This window comes from Suillus plorans, assembly GCF_016647745.1.
Source record: "Suillus plorans strain S12 chromosome Unknown HD556scaffold_112, whole genome shotgun sequence".
In the NCBI taxonomy this organism is placed as follows: Eukaryota; Fungi; Basidiomycota; class Agaricomycetes; order Boletales; family Suillaceae; genus Suillus; species Suillus plorans.
In genome coordinates, this window is record NW_024537496.1 from 56,434 (window position 1) to 76,876 (window position 20,443).

The window sequence follows — 20,443 nt, forward strand, 5'->3', positions numbered from 1 at the left end:
CATCCGTGCATTGCCCAAAGATCTTGATACTCCTCATTGCGTGATAGAGTGATAAAACTTGTTTAGTCTTGAAAGACAAGCCCAATAACGTCTAGTAAGTGATCCAGCAGCACCTTTCCAGTGGAGCTACCACCAATCAATGTCTTCCGTGTGATATTGAGAAGCGTACAACACCGTCCTCCGAGTAAGGTCCAAAACAGACAAGCTGGTAGAATACTTGAGGAAAACGGAAACGCGTCAGACCATTTGAAAGGCCGAATAAAGATACAGAGATGCACGTGGCGCTTGGTGTGCACAGCATTGTGAGGCTGTGGAGACGACACGAGGATAACGAATGCCTTAGCAGACGACTTATACCAATACTTGCGCAGCCCTCTCGACCCTAAAGGCGAAGATCCACTATCTTAGCTACCAGCCTGCCCCTCTCGTTATTGCGCGGAGTGAATCAGTCCCAAGTGGGACTTTACCGTGAGTGATACTGTGGTTGGGAGTAGGAAAAGCTGAAGTGAGGAAAAGATACGACCACTCCCCGGCCAGTATCGAGGGATATCTCCTGGATACGTCGTCCCGAAGTTGTCTGTGAGCCAGGATAGAATTCGCCTGGGTAGAACCTCTCGTGAGCAATCCCTCTAGACATTCCTATTGACATGCCAAAGTCAGGTGAAAGCACATAGGGCAGTGAAACCACCCACTATCTATACCCCACAGGACAACTCATTCTGAAGCAACGATCTGCTCTCGCGCATATAGTCCACGATTCCCTTGATCGAGATCCCCGAACGCCCATCATGTCTTCTACTGCCGCTAATGTGAAAAAGACGTCAGCAGTAACCCCCTGCAAGACGATAAGAGGCCATACTAAGGCAGTTACAGGCGTTGCACACCTGCCCGGTGGGCAGCACATCATCACATGTTCATTCGACAGCTCACTTCGACTATGGGACATAAGGAGCGGTGCACAGGTAGGTAGCGAGTGGCGAGATGAAGGGGATGAGGCAAGAATAAATGCCATGTCATTGTCTCCAAATGGCAAGACTATTGTCAGCGGAAGCAGTGACAGGACAGTAAGGTTGTGGGATGTCGAGACGGGGAAGGTTGTCATCAAATGGAAAGGACACACGGCTTTTGTGAGGTCAGTGTGCTGGAGTCCAAATGGTAGGCGAGTTGTGAGCGGATCACAGGATGGGACGGCAAGAGTGTGGGATGTGGAGAGCGGCGAACCAGTCGAAGGTCTGAATCCAATCAAGACAGGACACGGGTCGGTGTGCGCGGTGAGCTACTCACCCGAGGCATCAATGATTGCCACAGGAGGATTGAACAACGGAATCAAAATCTGGGACGCGAAGACGGGCGAGCTGCTGTCCACGATCGAACTCGATCGGACAGTTTGGAGCTTAACCTGGACATCGGATGAAAAGAAACTTGTCGCCGGGTGCGGGAATGACCCGATTACGATATTTGACACTGCCACATGGCAGCAGATCGCTGTTCTGGAGGGTCACAGATCTGTTGTCTCCTCCCTCACTTTATTTCCCAACGACCGCCTCCTTGCGAGTACATCTTGGGATAAGACAGCGCGTCTCTGGAATCTTGACACAAACCTCGAAATCGGGCCCCCTCTTCAACACAAAAATTTCGTCACTTGTGCGGCCTTCTCAGACTCCGCTGATGGAATTCTGCTACCCACTGCAGGTTGGCAGGATGAAAATGTGTATGTATGGGACATTCAAGCCATCCTCAAAACAGCTGGCCTAGAAGATCTCCTGTTCATACCTGATGTGAGTGCCAACTTGACTCCCACTCGCTATCTCATTCCCAATGGCTATCAGGCACAAAAATCTGGACTCAAAAACAAGGTATGTATCATCTTGTGACTTTGTATTTTTACATCAAAAGTTGAACCCAAACAGGAGCTGCATCCATCATCTAGCTTTTCAAGTGTAGAGCACACTTCTCTCTCCGAGCCATCGCAGGACATAGAAGACAATTCATTTTTGGAGGTATGTTGGCGCGTTTGTCAACCTATCGATCATGATACTGACGTTGACATTCCAGGCTGATGCTACGCAAGGTTTCGACCAGTTCGGGGCACATGAACTCCTACCAGGATTTTTTGACAGCCCGCAAGTCGATGCTCATGTGGGTCACCAATATTTCTGCCAATCAGTTCTTGTCCTGACCCCTTTACTCTCAGTCCCCCGCAATATTTGGTGCCCGTCTGAGGTTTTCTGCACTACTTGGTCGCTTTCCCTACCTCCTTCACCGTTCCGAACCCAATCAAGCGACAGAAACTCAGCAGCCTCCAGTGCCTTCGGAGTCACGTTCGCGTGTGCTCTTCGATCGCCTATCCTCACTCCTTCGCTCTCCGCCGAACACTGATGAGATATCTGAACCTTCGCAACCTCCAATGCTTTCGCGATTAAGTCCACGAGTGCTCCTTGGTGACTTATCCGGACTTTTTTCCCGCCCTCAAATCCACGTCAACGAAGCAACCGAACCTTGGCGATCCCAAACGCCTGGGAGGTCACGTTCAGATGCACTCATTGGTCCCCTGTCTTCACTTTTCCGTTCTCCACCCAACGCCGATGAAGCAATTGAACTTCAGTGTTGCCCAGGGCCAACTACCTCTCATCTCAGTCGTCATGTCGACGATGTTGCCGCAATGCGGGACAGGGAGGTGCGTTTTTCTTGGATGTATCCTAATTCCTGGGTCCGATGATTCTTGTGCAGGTGTTAGTTGTTGCTCGTCGGCCCGACACTGCTAGTGAAATAGCCAGGCGCGTCAAGAACCCTAAACCATGGGTTCGTGTGGTATTTTTTCTCTGTTGTGTGTCTCCAGGTACCGACGACGTCACTAGCAGCACATAAACACCTATTTTGTTTTCATCACTTTAGTTCTTTGTTTCCACCTGCCTTATCATTGTACCAAATATCATGTATTTCTGCGCACCAGCGCATGTTTCTACCCTCCTGCAGATGCAACCTCTTTTCAACATGAAGGGTTCGCTCGTTTCCAACGAAGTCAGAATTAGGTTCGGATGTCCACGACTTCGCATGACTCTTCGGGGCGTTGATGGGCGTTGTGCATACAGCGTCATCACTCACCACTCCATTCTAGCTCGACCTTCCCGAGGTCGTCATCAACGAGACAAAGTTTGCATAGACGCAGTATGTGCCTATGGTGTTGTTCACCGTAGTGTTCTAACCATCATCACATTCAGACATCAATCAATTAATTTCTGCTCTGCTTTAAATTTTCCGCGTTTTCCTAGTCCGTGCCGCTGTTCAGTCGTCTTTATGCACTCGACCTAGCAAGGTCACCCATCACCTAGAATCTCAGCGAGCAAGATCGCGCCCAGACCTTCCTTGCTGGCATAAAATTCGTAGGAAAGGCTTTCAATGCTAACCAGAAGAGAAGAACCATCGATCAAGATGTCGACAACGAGCAGCTCTTCAACGATGATGAAGTCAACGGCAAACCAGCAAAAATAGTACGTCAGGCAACTAGATTTTCTGAGCTTTTTGTTAATTCTTCTCGCCAGTAAAAGCAAGGAAATTCTATCGGACACTGACGATGAGGAGATGTCATGATACCGGTAGATTTCTCAGTATTGTCTATGTTACTTTCGTTCGCGTTGGGCTCCTGTCGAGTCACCCTCTTTGAAGTTCGAAATCGCTCTGTATAAATATATGTTGTACCATGCTGATCCAAAGCGAACGTCTATCTTTTATGTTGTAGCTCAGGAGAAGAGCAAGGAGTCGTAATATAGATGTAGCTGATGAGTCTGTCCTTACGTCAGTGCTTGATTTATGCTTATTACTGCCAGCAGCCTTCGTCAACAACCTTTCATGCTAAACTGATCAGAACTCCCGAGTTCTCCTCACCACTATGCGATCACCGTTCATTCCGTTCACCTCGTCAACAGTGGTGTATTTTTAATCCAGACGGGCTGCGGAACATGGGAATAAAGTACGGCACTCTGTCGAATGTTGGTACAGGAAATGATGGTTCAAGATGCACATGGCAGAAGTGTCGTACCTGAATGCTACATCTGCACAGCGAATGCTGTGAAGCTGTAGAGACAAAGATAACGAATGGAACGCGTACCTTAATAGACGACTTAAACGATCACTTGAGCAACTCCTCGATTTTCCAAACAGAACATTTGCTTGACCTTGATGTTGATCCTGATATCGACATTCCAGGCTAATGCTACGCGACGTCCGCCCATCCGTCCAGCCCCACGTCAAGTGCCATCAGGCTTTTTCGATAACGTGCAAGACGGTGGTCCTGTGCGTTACCACAATTAAATTTCACTGCTCTCTCTTATTTTCATATTTTCAGTCCTCCACTACCCGCCGTCGAGTCCATCCTGACCCCTTTCTACATCGCCTCCGCAATGCTTTTGCACCGTCCTGGGTATCACGTCCACGTGCGCTCCTCCCTCGCCTTCCCTCACTCTTCCACCGTTCCCCACCCAACACCGATGTACTAAACGAACCTCAGCAACGTCCACTGGGACCTGGGACCTCCTCTCGTCGCAGTCCTTCTGTTGTTGATGTTCCTGCACTAGATGACAAGAAGGTATGTCGTTTTAGGGATGTGTTATCAATCGATGGCGTCTCAAGTTTCATCTGCAGGCACTGTATGTTGCTCGGCGGCCAGAACGAGCTAGTGACAAAGCAAAACGTGTCGACAACTCCAAATGGTGGGCTCGTGTTGTGCTATTCCTCTGCTGTGCGTCTCCGTCCAACGACGACGGTCATTGATGGTGTTAGAATATGGACGATAATATTCATATCGATACCCTCCTTTTGTTATATTTTCTGTTATCATTAATGACAATCATTGACGCCTCGCATGCTAGTTTGTCTGTAAAGTGACAGGTCGATTTGCACGCCAGTTGGCGAGCACTGTCTCGCTCGGAGGAGCTCGCTATGGCTTGATCTCACTAATCTATCCAGTACATTTCATGAACGTGCTTAATTCATCCCTCGAGCACTAGACTCTGTTGTATGTGGATGCTTCTCTGAAGAATGCAACACGATCTACTCGCCCAGTCAGTGTTGCAACGTCCGAATGCCTTGCTCGGCACCAGCCCTCCCGCAGATTTAATTTATTTCCAACATGAGGGGTTCGCTCGTTTCTAGATTAGGTCAAGTATTCCTTTTCAGATGTTCACAACTTCGCCTTACTCTTCGGGGCGTTGATGGGCGTTGTGCATACAACGTCATTACTCGCCACTCTATGCCTTCTTGAAGTCATCACAAACGAGACAAAGTCTGTATGGATACGTGTCTGACATTATTCACTATCGTATTCTGACCGTCATCATATTCATACATCCATTGATTAATTTATGTTGTGGTCTAGATTCTTTTGTGGAAGTTCCCTAGTTCATGCCGCTGTTCAGTCATCTCTATGCACTCTACCTAGCCTCAAGGCCGCCCATCTGACCACTTGAACCATTGCTTTCAGCCTCATAATTTAGTTTGTTTCATTTCCTGTATCGTATTCGGCTGATTGGTCTTGAACAGGACACAAATTTTGATGTGTATACGATTCACTATCGCAGTGGCCGGCCTGGGTCGAGCAACTTTGAAACGGTAAGACCAAGAGTCTCAGCGAGCAGGTTCGCTTCCTTACTAGCACAAAATGCCAACCAAAAGAGTGCTGCTACCACCAATGCGCTATGTGAACTCTTCCTCAGAAAGGGTAGCTACAAACGAGTATGTGATTTTTCGTCCCCCTTCGAAAACGCACTTCACACCATGTCACTGGGCTTTAAAGCTTGTGGAGCGCAGTATTCTGTTCGCAGATACCCTTACGTCTCTCAGACGAGCTGGTCACGAGACAACGCCGGCTTCAATCAGACCTAGTACTCTACATTTCCTTCGTCTTTTCATGTAACCGGCGACATGACCGTCGTGCGCAAGTTCTGCTTAACACCACCTAAACTTCTGCTACACCCAGAGTTATTATTCAAGATCTCCCTTGGTAGATTTCATATCACCTCACGAATGATTTGTTGTTGCGTCACCTGATGAGTGAGACGATTTCCTTCACTCGTTAGATATTGCGCTTACCGTACGCAGACTAAAAGCATCTTATGGTTCTCATCTTCGCAGGATGCCGGGTCTAACATGGCCATCAGGGACGGCCGCAGACTGGTGGGGATATGCCTCGCATCGAGACCTTCGCACTGGGGACACCGGGCTCCCCTACACTAGTATAGGTATATACATCTCAATAAGACATGAACTTGGATTTTTTTTTGAAGGAAAAATACTCGACATGCTAGTAATACTCTTGCAGGGATTATCGACTTTGAAATGGAAAAATGACTAGTAACCACAAATCAGGAACACAAGACAGGGTAGCACACGTGCTGCCTCGTCGTCCCCTGAGTATAGTTTGAAATAGACTTCCAGCTTCATCTGTGCTGGGTTCGCTGCGATTTCGGTGACACGACCTTATGGTGGTTGGGCTGGTCCGAGCGTAGCTCGGGGTGGGAAGCGAGCTGGAGCCGCTGGGAGGGCGGGACAACTGGTCGCGAATTCGGACGTGTCACAGATGGACCTTGTATTGTTTCTAGTAAATGATAGCATGTACTTGAATGGATATGAATAAAACTATTGTTTTTAACGGAATACTAAGGAAGAGGTGGGTGGGGGCAAAAGAATGAAGTCCGGAGCGAGAAAGAGCGTAAGGGAGTTTGAGCGATACGTTGAGGAGATGTATGTAGTTGGGTGGCCGGGAGGAGAAAGGAAAACGGCTGCGCTCAGCTGGACGCGTGGTGCCGGAAACTTCCGCAGGCTCCGTTTTCCGGCACCTTGCTCAGGCTGCAGGACGCGGAAATGAAGTACGGCACTCTGTCAAATGTTGACACGAGTCACCAAGTTGGAAAATGCACATGACGGTATCGTGCCTGGGCGCTTCATCTGCACAGGTTGTGAACCTGTGGGGACGAAGATATCAAATGGAACACGCACCTTAGTCAACAACTCGAATGACCTCTCAGACAACCCCTTGAGTTCCAAACTTTCGCTGTATCAATCATAAATATTCAATCTGCACCTCTCGTTTGTCAATGGTGTTCATCTGTGTCAAGGTCCTCTGAGCTGTGAATGATACGGTTTCTCCAGAAAGGTAGATATAGAAAAAGCTATAAGCCTGCTCGCTGACTGGTATTATGTATCGTCGTACAGATCCGATAGCAAACATACACCCGTCCCGAGGCCGTCAGGATCGATTTCCTTCGATAAATTAGACCGTGAGTAATGTCTTGTGCTCGTCTGTCGAGAGGAGTTGAGGTCAAAGCAAGTAGGCCAGTGAACTCACCTACAATCAATATCTCCGCAAGATAACGATAACCCAAAGATCCAGCAAGCTGCTCTCGTACATATAGGCGTAGACCACGATTCCTTGATTGAGATCCTCGAGCGCCCGTCATGTCATCTCCTGCTTCGGAGATAAATGAAACGTCAGAATTAACTCCCTTCAAGACAATGCGAGGCCATACCAAGTACGTATTTGGTGTTGCGCACCTCCCGGACGGGCATCGCATTATTACATGTTCGGGTGACGGCTCACTTCGACTATGGGACCTAGAGAGTGGTGCACAGATAGGTGACGAGTGGCGAGATGAAGGGGATGATGCACCAGTATGGGCCATGGCATTGTCTCCAAATGGCAGGACTGTTGCCAGCGGGAGCAATGACGGGACAGTGAGATTGTGGGATGTCGGGACGGGGAGGGTTGTCGTCAAATGGAAAGAGCACACTCAAGCTGTGGAGTCAGTGTGCTGGAGTCCAAATGGTGAGCAGGTGGTGAGCGGATCCTTCGATGGGACGGTAAGAGTGTGGGATGTGGAGAGCGGCGGACCCATCCAGGGTTTGAATCCAATAGAGACAGGGCACCAGCACGTGAACGCGGTGAGTTACTCGCCAGAGGCAACAATGATCGCGACCTGCGGACGCGATGGAATCAGAATTTGGGACGCAGAGACAGGCAAATGGCTCTCCACAATCAAACTTCATCTACCAGTTTGGAGCTTAACCTGGACATCGAACGAGAAACTTATTTCTGGTTCGAGAAATGGCTCGATTAGGATATTCGACACTGCCACATGGCAGCAGAGCGCCGTTCTCGAAGGTCACACGCAGGGTGTCAAGTCCATCACTTTGTTGCAGAACGACCGCCTCCTTGCGAGCACATCATGGGACGGAACAGCACGTCTCTGGAATCTTGACACACACCTCCAAGTCGGATCACCTCTCCAACACGAAAAGGACGTCCAGTGTGCGGCCTTTTCCGCTGATGGAAAGCTGCTATCCACAGGTTGCGATGACGAAAACGCATACGTGTGGGACATTCACGCCATCCTCAAAACAGCTGGCCTAGAAGATCTCCTGTTTATACCTGATGTGAGTGCTAACTTGACTCCCACTCGCTATCTCATTCCCAATGGCTATCAGGCACAAAAATCTGAACTCAAAAAGAAAGTATGTATCATCTCCTGGCTTTTCAAGAATGAAACACGCTAATGTCCCATTCATATAAGTCGTTATCAGGTGTAAGTTGTGTCTTTTTCTGCCCTTGATATTGATTGTGACATCAGCATTCCAGGCTAATGCTAAACGACGTCCCGCCATCGCCAATCGTCCACCCCCACGTCAAGTGTCATCAGGATTTTTCGATAAAGTGCAAGACCATAGCCCTGTGCGGCACCACCGTCTTATATCTCCCCGCTTGCTCTGACTTCTATATTGTCAGTTGCCCTCCTTGGGATCACGTCCACGTGCCCCTCTCGTTCACCTTCCCTCCCTTCTCCGTCGTTTGCCACCCAACATCGATGAACCAAAAGAACCTCATCAATGCCCAAGACCTAGTACCTCATCTCGTCGCAGTCCTCCTGTTGTCGATGTTCCTGCGCTGGATGACAAGAAGGTACGTCTTTTTTTAGATGTGTTATCAATAGCTGGTCTCACATGTTTTATCTACAGGCAGTGTATGTTGCTTGGCGGCCGGCACGAGCTAGTGACAAAGGGACACTCACAAAGAACCCTGCATGGTGGGCTCGTGTTATGTTGTTCCTTTGCTGTGCATCTCCTTCCACCGATGGCTGTCATTAATGGATGCAGCACATCAACGATCTTGATATCTAGTTCCTCTGTTTTATTATCTTGTTGTAATGTATCTTTCGCTATACCACCAGTGACTTCTCGCATCCTAAATTGCCTGTCAAGTTCACACAGCGGGCGAGTTGTCCATATAGCCTATAGGAGGCTGGAAGTTCAGCGTAGCCTAATATCAACTAATACCATTTTAGACTCGCACATGTGTCACACTGGAGGACGTCTGCAGCTCATTCTCTGATTACCAGTGTTTCAGGTTTTGGTTGGCGATCACTTGTCGCTTGGTTATTCCAATCTCCGCGCGACCATCGACTATCTGGAACACTGGTGCGCAGGCCTAAGAACTCCACATATACCGTCTAAATTTATCCACGCCACCATGTATCCAAGAACGCGAAACAATCCACGTACTCACTCGTCCATACGACATTCGAGTCACCCTAGCTACGTTTTTTGTACGACAGTTTGCTCATTGCCCAATTCAAGACGGTGATTCCGTTGAGGATAAAGTCTTACGAGTTCAAACTGCACATGACGGAGCATCGGCGGACATTAATGCACTATCTGCTCTCTGACATACAACGTTCGCCATTCATTCCAGTCAAGCCATTACTGATCGTTAGGTTCTGCCTAAATTCGTGTCATTCGACAGCGATAACCATTCTTCCAAACCGATCGGAACTCCTGAATCCTTCATTTTTACACTCAGGATATACAAGCAAGTCGTCTTCCTACTGTATCCCCTCATCCTCAGGGAGACATACCCTAGCAGATTTGTCATCTTGCATGATAATCCTCGCCGTTATCGTTGCTTTGACATCATGATCTATGGCTGTCAGTGCATGGCATGCGTCAACCAACATGGGAAATGCACCCGGGACAAACGATGTTGCGCGGGCATGAAATGCATAAATCATGTGAGTACGAGTAGTTTTTTTGCACCCAGGATTCAGCAATATGACTGACCCTTACGCTGTGTCATTTAGCATCAGATTCAGAAATGCAATTTTGGCCAGAGCGGCAGCGCATCGTGAAAGTGAATTATGCTTTCACTTGAGCTTTGGTGCCGTGGTCGAATGTTCAAGTTGATGGTGCAGTACGAGTTCTGGGTCGGTTAGTGTGGCTGCTTCTGCACAAATTTACATTGCCTGCGCAGTGCATATTGCAGGGGGACCTTTGAGCTTATCTTTCAGGAGATAGTATTCCATAATATGACATTGACTTGAAAGCATGACATATATGAGTAAATACGTGAATACTACGATACTTTGGTCTTGTGCGGCACCGACATATATAGATTCCACATCGTATATCAATGCCATCTTCAAGCAAAGAAGGTTTGCGCATCTCCTTGATTCATCGTCTCTGACAGACGACCATACCTCGCGTAAGCATTTTTGGTGATAGGAGGCTAGCTCAGTGCATTCAGGCTAGCACAGGGCTCAGGCTTTAACTTTTCTGCCGGATGGTGTTAAGATTGATTGCACTCGAAAAACACCACCCCATCGTAGTACGCAAGCTATCCATGGATTTAAATAGCAAGTAGATTCATTTTCATAGTTCATATCTATATGCATAATCATAATAATATACAACATACATACATAAGTGGAACAGCGCATAGACTCTATCTTTACAAACCAACCTTCTTCTGCACAGATTCAGCGATTTCTCACCTGCTGAGACCAATCAGCGCCAACTTCCGGCGCGATGCCAGTTGGATCACCCGCGTTCATGATGCGGTGGTAAGAGCCATCAGCGCGTGCATCGAGGGGACAACCCTGTGCTAGCGCCAAATAAATGAAGTAACTAAGTGTCTTCCTGAAGTCGCTTGGATCCTCCATGTCAAACAGGATAGGCTCTTGCGAAGGGTCGTCGAGAGGAGCTTTCGGATAACTGTTGATCATCGCACTGATGACGTTCGGGTCCTGCTCTTGCAAAAAATCACGATAATCATTGTGAGGCCTGTAAGACCGTCCATGATCAGGAGCAGCAATGCGTGGAATGGTGATGCGAGATGGAACCCGCCGCAGGTTTGTATGCGAGCTGTATGCAGAATGCGAGATGGGTGGATGCTGGGAGTGGGTGGTATGAATGGGGCAAGCGGGGGGAACAGGAACAGAGGTGTGCGAGCGACCAGCGCTCGAGTTGACGCGTACATAATCCGCCTGTCTACCGCTCACCGCTACGCAAACCTGGTCGTCAGCTGTTTGCAGCACACTCGCGACAGCTTGATCATCGGTGGTCTCATGCTGCTGTTTGCGGACAAGGGAAGAGTAGGCAGTGGCGGTGGGCCGCGAAAAGCACGCGACTGAAGGACGCCGCTGAATCGTTCGTTGTCTGCCTGCGACATGCTGATAGCTTGTGTTGCAGTTCTGCAGGGGAAGTTGGGGCCTACTATTCTTTGAGTTCAATGAAGTCGTTCTTAAGGCGCTGCGAGGGGGCCTCGGAGGTGGTGGTGGGGGATTGGGAAACTGGTCTAACAAGTCCGCGTACGTGTCAAAGTGGGCACGAGGTGGTGTAAGGTCTCGGAGATCTTGCGCGCGACGGATGTCCAATACCCCCGGAGCTTGCTCGATGTAGACGATGTCTGAAGTTTTGAGGGGAGTCTTACCACGGTACGTGGGTTTTACAGGATCAGCGCGAGGGTCACGCGTGCTCCCTTGTGAAGACAGTCCATATGCCATCGATTTGGAGTGCTTAAGCGAGGGCGTCTTGTCGTCGTGGGACCTGAGGGGCATTGGTTACTATTATACTAACAAGTGGAACCTGAAAACGGTCGACTCACTTTTGGAACAATTTCTTGAAAGAATTCATGGTCGATATTCGAAAAAAAGGATGGAGAGTTGCAAAGATTGTGAGAGGTTGACTGTGAAAGTGGCCAATCTGCGTTGCAATATATATGAGCTGGGCAATTGTGGACGCACCATGGTCATCCACATCCACAACCTCAAATCCATTCTTCAAAGTCCACAACCGATGCAGGCATTAGCGGATGCTTTGATTACCCACCTAAAATTGATGGCGCCCCATTGTATTACAAAGGCACAATGTGCAACAACTGACAAACTATCTGCCACAGGCCAAATGAATGCATCGCGCGACGTGTTCGATGTTTCTCGAGAGCTCGTGATTGTGGACTCGCGATAAGACTTAGTGGAGGTGGCTAGACTGATGTGGCTCATATCTCGTGCAATAGGTGATCGTTAGTCCTAGAAAAGAAGGTACACAGACGCACTGCATGCAGAGGATGGGCCGATAGCCCATGATATCACGGTGGCCATGGACTCTTAAATACACCTTGTACAATGTTGAAAGAGGTCCAAGAGGAGAGCCGCGAAAATTCTGCTGTTGATGAGGTCATTGAGCAAGGCAATAAACTCAGCTTGTTCATTCCATGACATTGAAACATGCAGATAGCTTCAAGAAAGTAGAACATGTAGTTGCTACCTGGACAGATGATACCACAAGGGAGCTTCATAAGAACACGTTTTCTACCATGACATACTGACGTCAATGCTGAAGCAGATATCTCTAAAATAAGATTACCGTGAGTCCGCAACTGATTCATCATTGGTTATGTCCATCCAAATCATATTCTGAGAGCCGAGAAAATGATGATGAGTCATGACGTGTGTTGGAAGAACAAGGTTATACTTGAGCTCTGATATATATAACTTTGTGCATTTACAGGCCACTAGAATGCATAGTATGTTCAATATTTATGGTGTCCTTGACAAGTAAATCATTCAATGAAGGTGTCGTACCGTGTGTTCTGCTAGATTACTGCCTTGACATTGTAAGCTGGAAGTCGGCATTCCGAGTCATTTCAGAGCCTGAATTGATTATTGTGGCGTGGACTTCTTCTAGATTGTGAACTAGAGGCTGTCGACATTCAGATATGCGCCGCAATATTGTAGATTGAATATTGTCGCTGTGGTGTGGTCAAAGAGGGTTAAAATCCTTACTTGATAGACAGCTGAATCAGCTCGTAATCCGCTTTTGGATAGGGCGGGGAGGCCAAATATATGTAAATACTCTCCTCCTCGTCTCTGGCATTGGCGCCAGTCAGCACGTTGCCGAGACCTTGTACATCATTCGATTCCGTATTCTAAACCAGCACTTTTGGCCTCACAACAAGCACCCTGCTGGGATTGTCTCTCGACATTGCAGAACTCCGGCGGTCACCGGTCACTCCGCGTCGCACAGCGACCAGCGCATTCTATCACTTCTATTGTCGACGACGTGTATTACCTTCGCTTTTGGCAGAGAGTTGATATACAACTTCTCTGTACGTTCTCTCGCGATCATACGATTATGTTTGCGCTAACCTGTTTCAGATCGTGGGCTCAAAGCTCTATCGTCTTTCGAGCTCCGGCCCGGGTACCTTGAGCTTGCCCGTCCATTTTTTCTGGGATGACTGTCTCCCATAGAAAGCGACAACACCAACCGGATGAAATCCAAAGTATGTGGTTTCTTCCACCCATTCCAATGGTATCTTCTGCTCCGTGGAATATCTTTCTCACGCTTCATTTACGTAAACTGTGCAGCTGTAAACGAGCCAGGCTTGCAGATTCAATGTGATTGCTGTCAATGCGACTTGACCCATTCTGCTCGTATCAAGTGCGCCGATCCTGTCTGTGAACCGGGAGATGGCGTGGATATCTGCCCCACCTGCTTTTGCGCTGGCAAAGAGTTCGCCAAACACAAAGCAGGTCATGCATACCGAGTCATTGTACGACGATTTTGCACTTGACGTATGTCCTATATTGATTGGCATGTTAGGAACTCCATTCTTATCCAATTTTCTCTGCTGACTGGGGAGCAGATGAGTAAGTTACCTCATCGGAGTCATCACTTCATCTGAAATGTATTTATAGGGAGCTCTTACTTATCGAGGGAATATCTCAGGAAGGCCTTGGAAATTGGCAGATGATCGCAGAACACATTGGTACTCGCACAAAGGAAGATGTAGAAGAACACTACAACAGCATATATGTCGATTCCTCCGATTGGCCACTTCCTGTACGTTCATATCATTCAAACCTGTCCCTTCACTGAGTGAATTGTATTACAGCGGATGGATGTCGAATTCAATATTGATCCAGATGAATTCCAGGCTCGCAAGCGCAGGCGAATGTCAACCATGACCACTTCTCTACCTCCACCACCCAAGGTAGCCCCAACCTCTGCCCCCGGGGTACACGAAATTGCCACTTTCCTCCCTGGTAGGCTCGAGTTCGAACATGAGCTCGATAATGAAGCGGAGGATCTTGTGAAGGATCTAGAATTCGGAGTTTGCCATACATGGGGCGGTGATCAGATTATAGAAGATGAGAATGACGCGGATGTCCGCGCCAGGGCACGGATGCAGGAAGAACGCAAAACTGTTGCCGGTTCCAGGAACAGCAGTCAGCCACCTGTGAATGGTGTCAATGGCATTATGAATGGCAACGGACATATTCCAATGAACGGCGATTCGCGTGTCAAGTCAGAGGAACCGTCTAGCGAACAGCAGGCTTCAACGGAGGACGATGCAAATGCGGAAGAAGCGACACTGCCTCCTCCTTATGAGACGGAAGAATCACTCGCCTTTAAGCTGACACTGTTGGAGATGTACAATCAGCGTCTCGACAAGCGACGAGAGGCCAAAGCCATCATGTATGAACGAGGTCTCTTGGAATACAAGAAGGTATGTCAATGTGTGCACGCACGTCATAAACTCAATTCTTTTTCAGATGCAAGCTGCTGAAAAGAAGCGTCCGAAAGAAGAAAAGGACATTGTTCAGCGGCTCCGACCGTTTGCTCGACTTCAGACTGCTGAGGATTTCGAAGTTTTCACAGCTGATATTCTCTGTAAGAACTTCTAACATTGTAGTGGAAAGGCGCTGACGATGTCGCTGCAACAGACGAAGCCATGCTAAGAAAGAGAATACAAGATCTGCAGCATTATCGGCGAATGGGGCTTACCACTCCGGCCGATATCGATAAGTTCGAACTCGATTCCATTCGCAGGGTAAGAAATGTCCTATAATTGTTTTTCCAAGTCATGCAGCTTACCTGTACGGTTAGACTCAAGCGAAAGCAAATTTATCTCGCGACTATTATTCTTCGGAACGTCTGGCACAGCTCCGTGCATCAGGCAGTGCGAGTATGTTATTCTTCATTTTCCCTGTTTACGTTCTTTACTGACACTATTGCAGGAGATTCAGAAGGTCGCAAAAGTCACGAGAGAGATCCAACTCCCAAACTTGGGACTCCTGCTGGAACGGGTCCCCCGATCCGCAGACCACGTTCGTTTATTCCATCCGAAAGCATGATACAATGGCTCACTTTACTATCTAGCTGCCCCTCTCAATCTTGCCAATAGCCCATCCTTGCATTTACTTACCCCAGCCGAGCAGACCCTCTGCTCGCAACTCCGAATCTTACCCAAACCATATCTCGTCATCAAGGAGACCCTCGTCCGGGAGTACGCTCGTCGTGGAGGCAAGCTTCGCCGCAGGGAAGCGCGAGATCTTGTCAAGATTGATGTAAATAAGACGAGTCGAGTTTGGGACTTCTTGGTGCAGGCCGGTTTCCTCAAAATCACACCGGACCCGCCTCCTGCTCCAGCTGCCGCTCAGGATACCTCGTACGTGTAATTTTTCTCTCCTATAAGCTGTATACTAACAAGATTCTCTAGTGTAAACGGCATCTCCCACACATCACTGAGCGTATCTCCATCGAAGGAGACTCCACGCATTTCACCACATCCTCCCGCAACAGGGAATCTGTCCATTAGTCAAAACGGATTTGGTCACAGACCAATGCCCAACCACTCACCACCTAGCATATCTGCCCCACTCTGGCCTTCAATTTGACGTCCCTGCTATCTTTACCCCGCCGTTTGCTTTATCAAGTAGCATTTGTACCATAGCACTCGCATACATTATTTACTACATGCAACTTATGGATTCATTATTGAGATTTTAGACTCCAGAACCAGCTGGTTGGGCGATTAGATCGTCAATGATACTGCGGTCGACCGGAATGTTAGCTTTACGCAAGTAATCATCGTTCCTACACAGATGTCAACATTTTTCCAACCAAACAAGACGTTTTCTTACCAGAACTGACAGCAACCCAAGCATAAATGCATTAGCGAGCATTCTGTCTTGCCAGATACCATACACTCACCTTGGAGTAATGTCTGTTGCCAGAGTCACATCTGGGAAGACAGTGAATCACATCATTCATTCCGCGGGTGTCCAGGGAAACCTACAAGATCGTGACAAGTGTTTGACCGTCCCGCCATCCCCTTTTCTTTACGAATTTGATGCATGCAACCAGATTGCAGGCGCTGCTGGAGCCCAGAAATAGGCCATCGTTTTGAACGAGGTATCGGGACATGGCAACCGCTTCCACGTCAGTTATCCTGCCATCATCAATGAGCTTCTGTTGAGCTTGGAGATGAAATGTTCAACGCACCGGAACGCGTCATCTATGATCGGTATCCCAAGGTCGATGTTGTTTGTCATCCGGTTGATTCCTCTGGAGATAGACAGGTCAGAAGGGGAAATGAAAAATGGTGCTTGTATACACACATTCCCTCGACTACTGTGTCAACTTGATGCCTTCGTTTTGTTCCTTCGGCTTCTCTGCGGTCGTATAATACGCCATGCTTGACCTGAAAATGTATGAGAGAAAATCGGGCAGCTGACAAAGACAAGCTTCGACCTTGTTATAAAGCCCGCTGCCTTCTGGGTCCGCTAGGACGACCTGCACCTCCTCATCCATCGATTTGAGGAATCGTCCAATGCCTGCGATCGTTCCGCCCGTTCCTAGTTCGTATAGTATTAAAAAACTGGACAACTTGAAAATGATATACGCGCACCTGCTCCAGATACAAATGCATCGACATGACTATTAGTTTGACGCCAGATTTCTGGACCAGTCCCGTCGTAATGGGCTTCGAAATTACTGCGATTCTATGTATATGTGAGTTTAGTTGGCATTTATTTATCAAGGTGATCACCTCGAATTGGTCGGCAAAGAAACCCCTTGGTTTGCTTAGCAGATCTTCATCCAGTGGGTCATCGGTACTGCCTTCTGCATTAACGTGCGACGATGTAGTCGTGACCACTACAGATGCAGAACCTGTGTGGAGCTCGTGGCTTTTATGGGCGTTCTCTAAGCCTTTCCCTATATCTGATCGTCCGAATTCGATGGCTGCTCGCCTAGCGATATTCTTTTTGCAAATTTGTGAATGTTCATTGCGTGACTTTCCTCGACAAAGAAATTGCTTACCACATACTACGATAATCATGCGGATTCTAGTCAATATATGTAATGGTGACCACGACATGAGCTCGCACCTGCTTTTTGTCAACGATGCTCGCAGGACGAACACGTTGAACATCAGCTCCAAGGGCTTGTAACGCATTAACCTTCTCCAGGGCAACATCATCCGGCATGATAATTGCTAAGAAACGTGAGTTGGGTTCAAAAGCTCGAGGAATTTTCCTACTTGTATCATATCCCCTACAACATCATGTTATTAGACGCGACGTTCTCGCACCAGAACTAGGGTCACTTGCCTTGCCTTGGCTATCGTCGCTATTGAGATGCCAGTGGATCCAACAGTGCCTTCAAAGATGCGGGATCCAGTGTGAGGGTGCAGCAAGCCTCGTTGTTCTGCATCCTCGATTACTTGATGTCCGTCAGATATTGAGATTTAGGTCGATTGCTGCGCAACAAACTCACTGCGCAGAGCAACTCGGTCCTTGACACTCCCTCCAGGGTTCAGAAACTATAAATTGCCGTAAAGTTAGAAACATCGAAGGGGTATGTTCTAGCTCGACACATACCTCTGCCTTTCCCAGAATCTCGACTCCCAAAGCATCACTCAATGAGTCGATCCTCACCAAAGGGGTATTTCCTGGACGTTCAAAGTTCGATGTTGTCGAAGGACGGTCAAACGGCCAAGAGACATACCTATCAACCCAGTGACACCGTATACAACTTCATTGCTTCTCAATTCAATTGGTCGAGACTTGTGTCGCTCCTGGGAAATGCTTTGACGTCGTCGGGAGCGCCAGTATGATGATATGGACGTCGATGTTACAGACAAAGTAAACCCGATGAGGATGCCGAACGTAATATGACGGACAACTGCGTTGGAATACCAGGGAGGTAAAGTCAATTCGAAAAGTTTCATGGCATGAAATGAGCGAAGCCCTTGAAATACGTTCTCAAACTTATAATTGACTGTACTCGCCACGCGAACTGTAACACCTGGTATTTGCGTGGTATCACTGCGTTTTCAAACGTTCTCCGAAGGACGATTGAGATATGTAATGCATTTCTCCAACAAGTCTTCGAATTTTGATATCCCAAACATGCATGAATTCAAATAAATTTGTATTGTAGACAAAACTGGTATGATACAAATAGAAATCCATCAGACAGACGCTCGACTCGCTGGCTCCGTTTCGCTGAACTGCAAGCAGTCGCACGAAGGACAGAACCAAACGTCCTCGAAACCCCACGTAAACGCGAAGCTATGTTCTCTGTCGAACGAGAGAGCGCGGGTGTCATCGAGTGGATTTGAAGAATGTGGCATGTGTAAACATGCGAGACTCGAGTTAGTTTCTATAAAATAGATCCTAGCTGAGTATGTTCTAAGGAATTCATCATTTGCACGCAAGGTTTATATATCTTTTCGACCTGGTCCGTGCGCGACACTCTCACGGCTCTGCATCAAGCTGACTTCAACGGGAAGAATAAAAAATAACCTCGTAAACCGGGTTCAGTGACTGTTCATAGATCTAGTTGTGTGAGGTTCTTTTTTCTCTGCTCGCAACCCATGATATGTAGTACGCGCACCTCTCTGTCCCGTTTCTACCTTGCTCAAGCTCGTCCCACAGGAATTGACAAACCCGGAAGCGTTACAACGTGTATACCTTGCATCCCTCCTCGCCGAATCTTCTTATTTGATAGATAATATGGAATGCTTTGCTCGGAATCGCCCACCTCGTATATCGTCCGGTCTTTCCGTATGTCCCGCGCCTTTAGCAACCATTGCTTTCAAAGTTTCGGCAGTGGGTCATTCCGTGGTCGTAGCACACTACAACGAAATACCGCCAGCAATATGATGCACACGACCTTCGCAATTTCCTCGTGTCTCTGCCGCGGCCATTTAATCATCGGTGACTGGGTAAATATTAGGGTAAAATGTTTATTTCTATATACGCCGTATCCCTATTCCTCTGATTTAATTGTCTTTGCAGGAATGAGTAGGGATCAATGCTATTCAAGGCTGTTGGTATATTTTACACGTCCTGCTGCGTGTATTAGTCTCCCCTAGGGACCGAATATATAAGCAAGGCGACTGTTCCTTCTTTGTTATACTGTGAATTTTCAGCTCCTACAAGAGTTCAGAACGTTCAAGCAATAAGCACGAAATGAAAGCCAACTATCTGCATGCATGCGTCACAACGGCTATAAATGGATAATGTATTTCCTTGTCGAGCAGTGGAAGACACACGTTACTCACAGTCTCACACAGTGACTTTAGCCATCTAAGCTTTCTTTCTCAACATCATGGCAAGCACCATTCAAAAGCAAAAGCTCTTTTTGTCATTTTCGCACTATGCTGTGGTCGGAGCCTCTACAGATCGGTCAAAGTTCGGCACAAAGGTACTCCTTATTTCAACATTTGTCGTAGACATGACAATATTGTTTATAGGTTCTGCAATGGTATATCCAACGGAACAGGCCAGTAACCCCGGTCCACCCGTCGAATGACGAGTTGGAGGGTATAAAGACCATACGGGCTTTAACTGACCTTCCGAACCCGACCGAAACGTCAGTGAGCATCATAACGCCTGCCAAGGTCAGTAGTATGTTGCCACGTTCAGCGTCGCTACTGAATCCGTCTTTGGCAAGATCACTATCAATCTGCTCAAACAGATTGAGGAACTTTCGATTCCCGCTGTCTGGTGCCAGCCAGGAGCAACTGATGTTGCTTGCGTCCAGTATATCAAAGACAACGGGATGTCTGACCGTGTACTTTTCGAAGGGGAATGTATACTGAGAGATGGTGACGGGGCCTTACAGTCAATGTTATGAGATTCGGATTGATCTGATATGGTCATGAATGAACTATCATTAATATTGCCCTATGAAGTTACCCTTTTCCGCATCCTGGCAGATCATCGCACGGGCTCATGATCTACGATCACCGGCAAGTCCGATCAGGTGGCCGCTTCCATAGTACTAGAGTCCAAGTCACTCATACCGCAAGATCATCCACCCGCGGGGC

At 47.8% G+C, this 20,443-nt stretch overlaps 5 protein-coding genes across 5 annotated transcripts; 3 read left to right on the forward strand and 2 right to left on the reverse strand.

Moving 5' to 3' along the window:
* Positions 1-788: 788 nt before the first annotated feature.
* Positions 789-4,770, forward strand: HD556DRAFT_1531622 (WD40-repeat-containing domain protein; the record flags this gene model as incomplete). The annotated part of the gene is made up of 9 exons (XM_041309502.1): positions 789-1,856; positions 1,911-2,000; positions 2,056-2,139; positions 2,195-2,677; positions 2,731-2,802; positions 3,333-3,491; positions 4,207-4,293; positions 4,346-4,585; positions 4,642-4,770. 9 exons carry the CDS (start codon positions 789-791, stop codon positions 4,768-4,770), a joined length of 2,412 nt encoding a protein of 803 aa, XP_041152845.1.
* A 5,895-nt stretch (positions 4,771-10,665) lies between these two features.
* HD556DRAFT_1422815 (uncharacterized protein) lies at positions 10,666-11,947 on the reverse strand. The gene has a single exon (XM_041304532.1). The coding sequence runs from the start codon at positions 11,877-11,879 to the stop codon at positions 10,800-10,802; it is 1,080 nt and encodes a 359-aa protein (XP_041152846.1). The 5' UTR covers positions 11,880-11,947; the 3' UTR covers positions 10,666-10,799.
* Positions 11,948-13,554: 1,607 nt separating this feature from the next.
* HD556DRAFT_1249953 (uncharacterized protein) lies at positions 13,555-15,782 on the forward strand (the record flags this gene model as incomplete). The annotated part of the gene is made up of 10 exons (XM_041298890.1): positions 13,555-13,603; positions 13,689-13,873; positions 13,924-13,970; positions 14,019-14,163; positions 14,216-14,830; positions 14,877-14,994; positions 15,048-15,154; positions 15,211-15,289; positions 15,342-15,431; positions 15,484-15,782. The coding sequence occupies 10 exons, from the start codon at positions 13,555-13,557 to the stop codon at positions 15,780-15,782; spliced, it is 1,734 nt and encodes a 577-aa protein (XP_041152847.1).
* Positions 15,750-18,478, reverse strand: HD556DRAFT_1422833 (tryptophan synthase beta subunit-like PLP-dependent enzyme). Its single transcript, XM_041304533.1, has 17 exons — positions 18,115-18,478; positions 17,988-18,058; positions 17,884-17,929; positions 17,718-17,829; positions 17,648-17,661; positions 17,496-17,602; positions 17,428-17,433; positions 17,156-17,368; positions 17,015-17,108; positions 16,858-16,961; positions 16,725-16,807; positions 16,609-16,671; positions 16,403-16,555; positions 16,318-16,348; positions 16,248-16,252; positions 15,964-16,200; positions 15,750-15,911 (listed from the first exon to the last, which is right to left on the reverse strand). Exons 1-16 carry the CDS (start codon positions 18,335-18,337, stop codon positions 16,110-16,112), a joined length of 1,416 nt encoding a protein of 471 aa, XP_041152848.1. The 5' UTR covers positions 18,338-18,478; the 3' UTR covers positions 15,750-15,911; positions 15,964-16,109.
* A 1,051-nt stretch (positions 18,479-19,529) lies between these two features.
* On the forward strand, positions 19,530-20,409 carry HD556DRAFT_137844 (CoA-binding protein). The gene is made up of 4 exons (XM_041303153.1): positions 19,530-19,635; positions 19,688-19,818; positions 19,868-20,014; positions 20,068-20,409. Exons 2-4 carry the CDS (start codon positions 19,723-19,725, stop codon positions 20,248-20,250), a joined length of 426 nt encoding a protein of 141 aa, XP_041152849.1. The 5' UTR covers positions 19,530-19,635; positions 19,688-19,722; the 3' UTR covers positions 20,251-20,409.
* Positions 20,410-20,443: the final 34 nt, after the last annotated feature.

Coding starts and splice junctions, on each gene's coding strand:
- HD556DRAFT_1422815 (XM_041304532.1), bottom strand. CDS start 11,879: ATGCCCCTCAGGTCCCACGACGACAAGACGCCCTCGCTTAAGCACTCC.
- HD556DRAFT_1422833 (XM_041304533.1), bottom strand. CDS start 18,337: ATGAAACTTTTCGAATTGACTTTACCTCCCTGGTATTCCAACGCAGTT. Junction 16,962..17,014: donor TGCATTTGTATCTGGAGCAG/GTGCGCGTATAT, acceptor TATACGAACTAG/GAACGGGCGGAACGATCGCA. Junction 16,672..16,724: donor GACACAGTAGTCGAGGGAAT/GTGTGTATACAA, acceptor GTCTATCTCCAG/AGGAATCAACCGGATGACAA.
- HD556DRAFT_137844 (XM_041303153.1), top strand. CDS start 19,723: ATGGCAAGCACCATTCAAAAGCAAAAGCTCTTTTTGTCATTTTCGCAC. Junction 19,819..19,867: donor GGTCAAAGTTCGGCACAAAG/GTACTCCTTATT, acceptor TATTGTTTATAG/GTTCTGCAATGGTATATCCA. Junction 20,015..20,067: donor GCATCATAACGCCTGCCAAG/GTCAGTAGTATG, acceptor GTCTTTGGCAAG/ATCACTATCAATCTGCTCAA.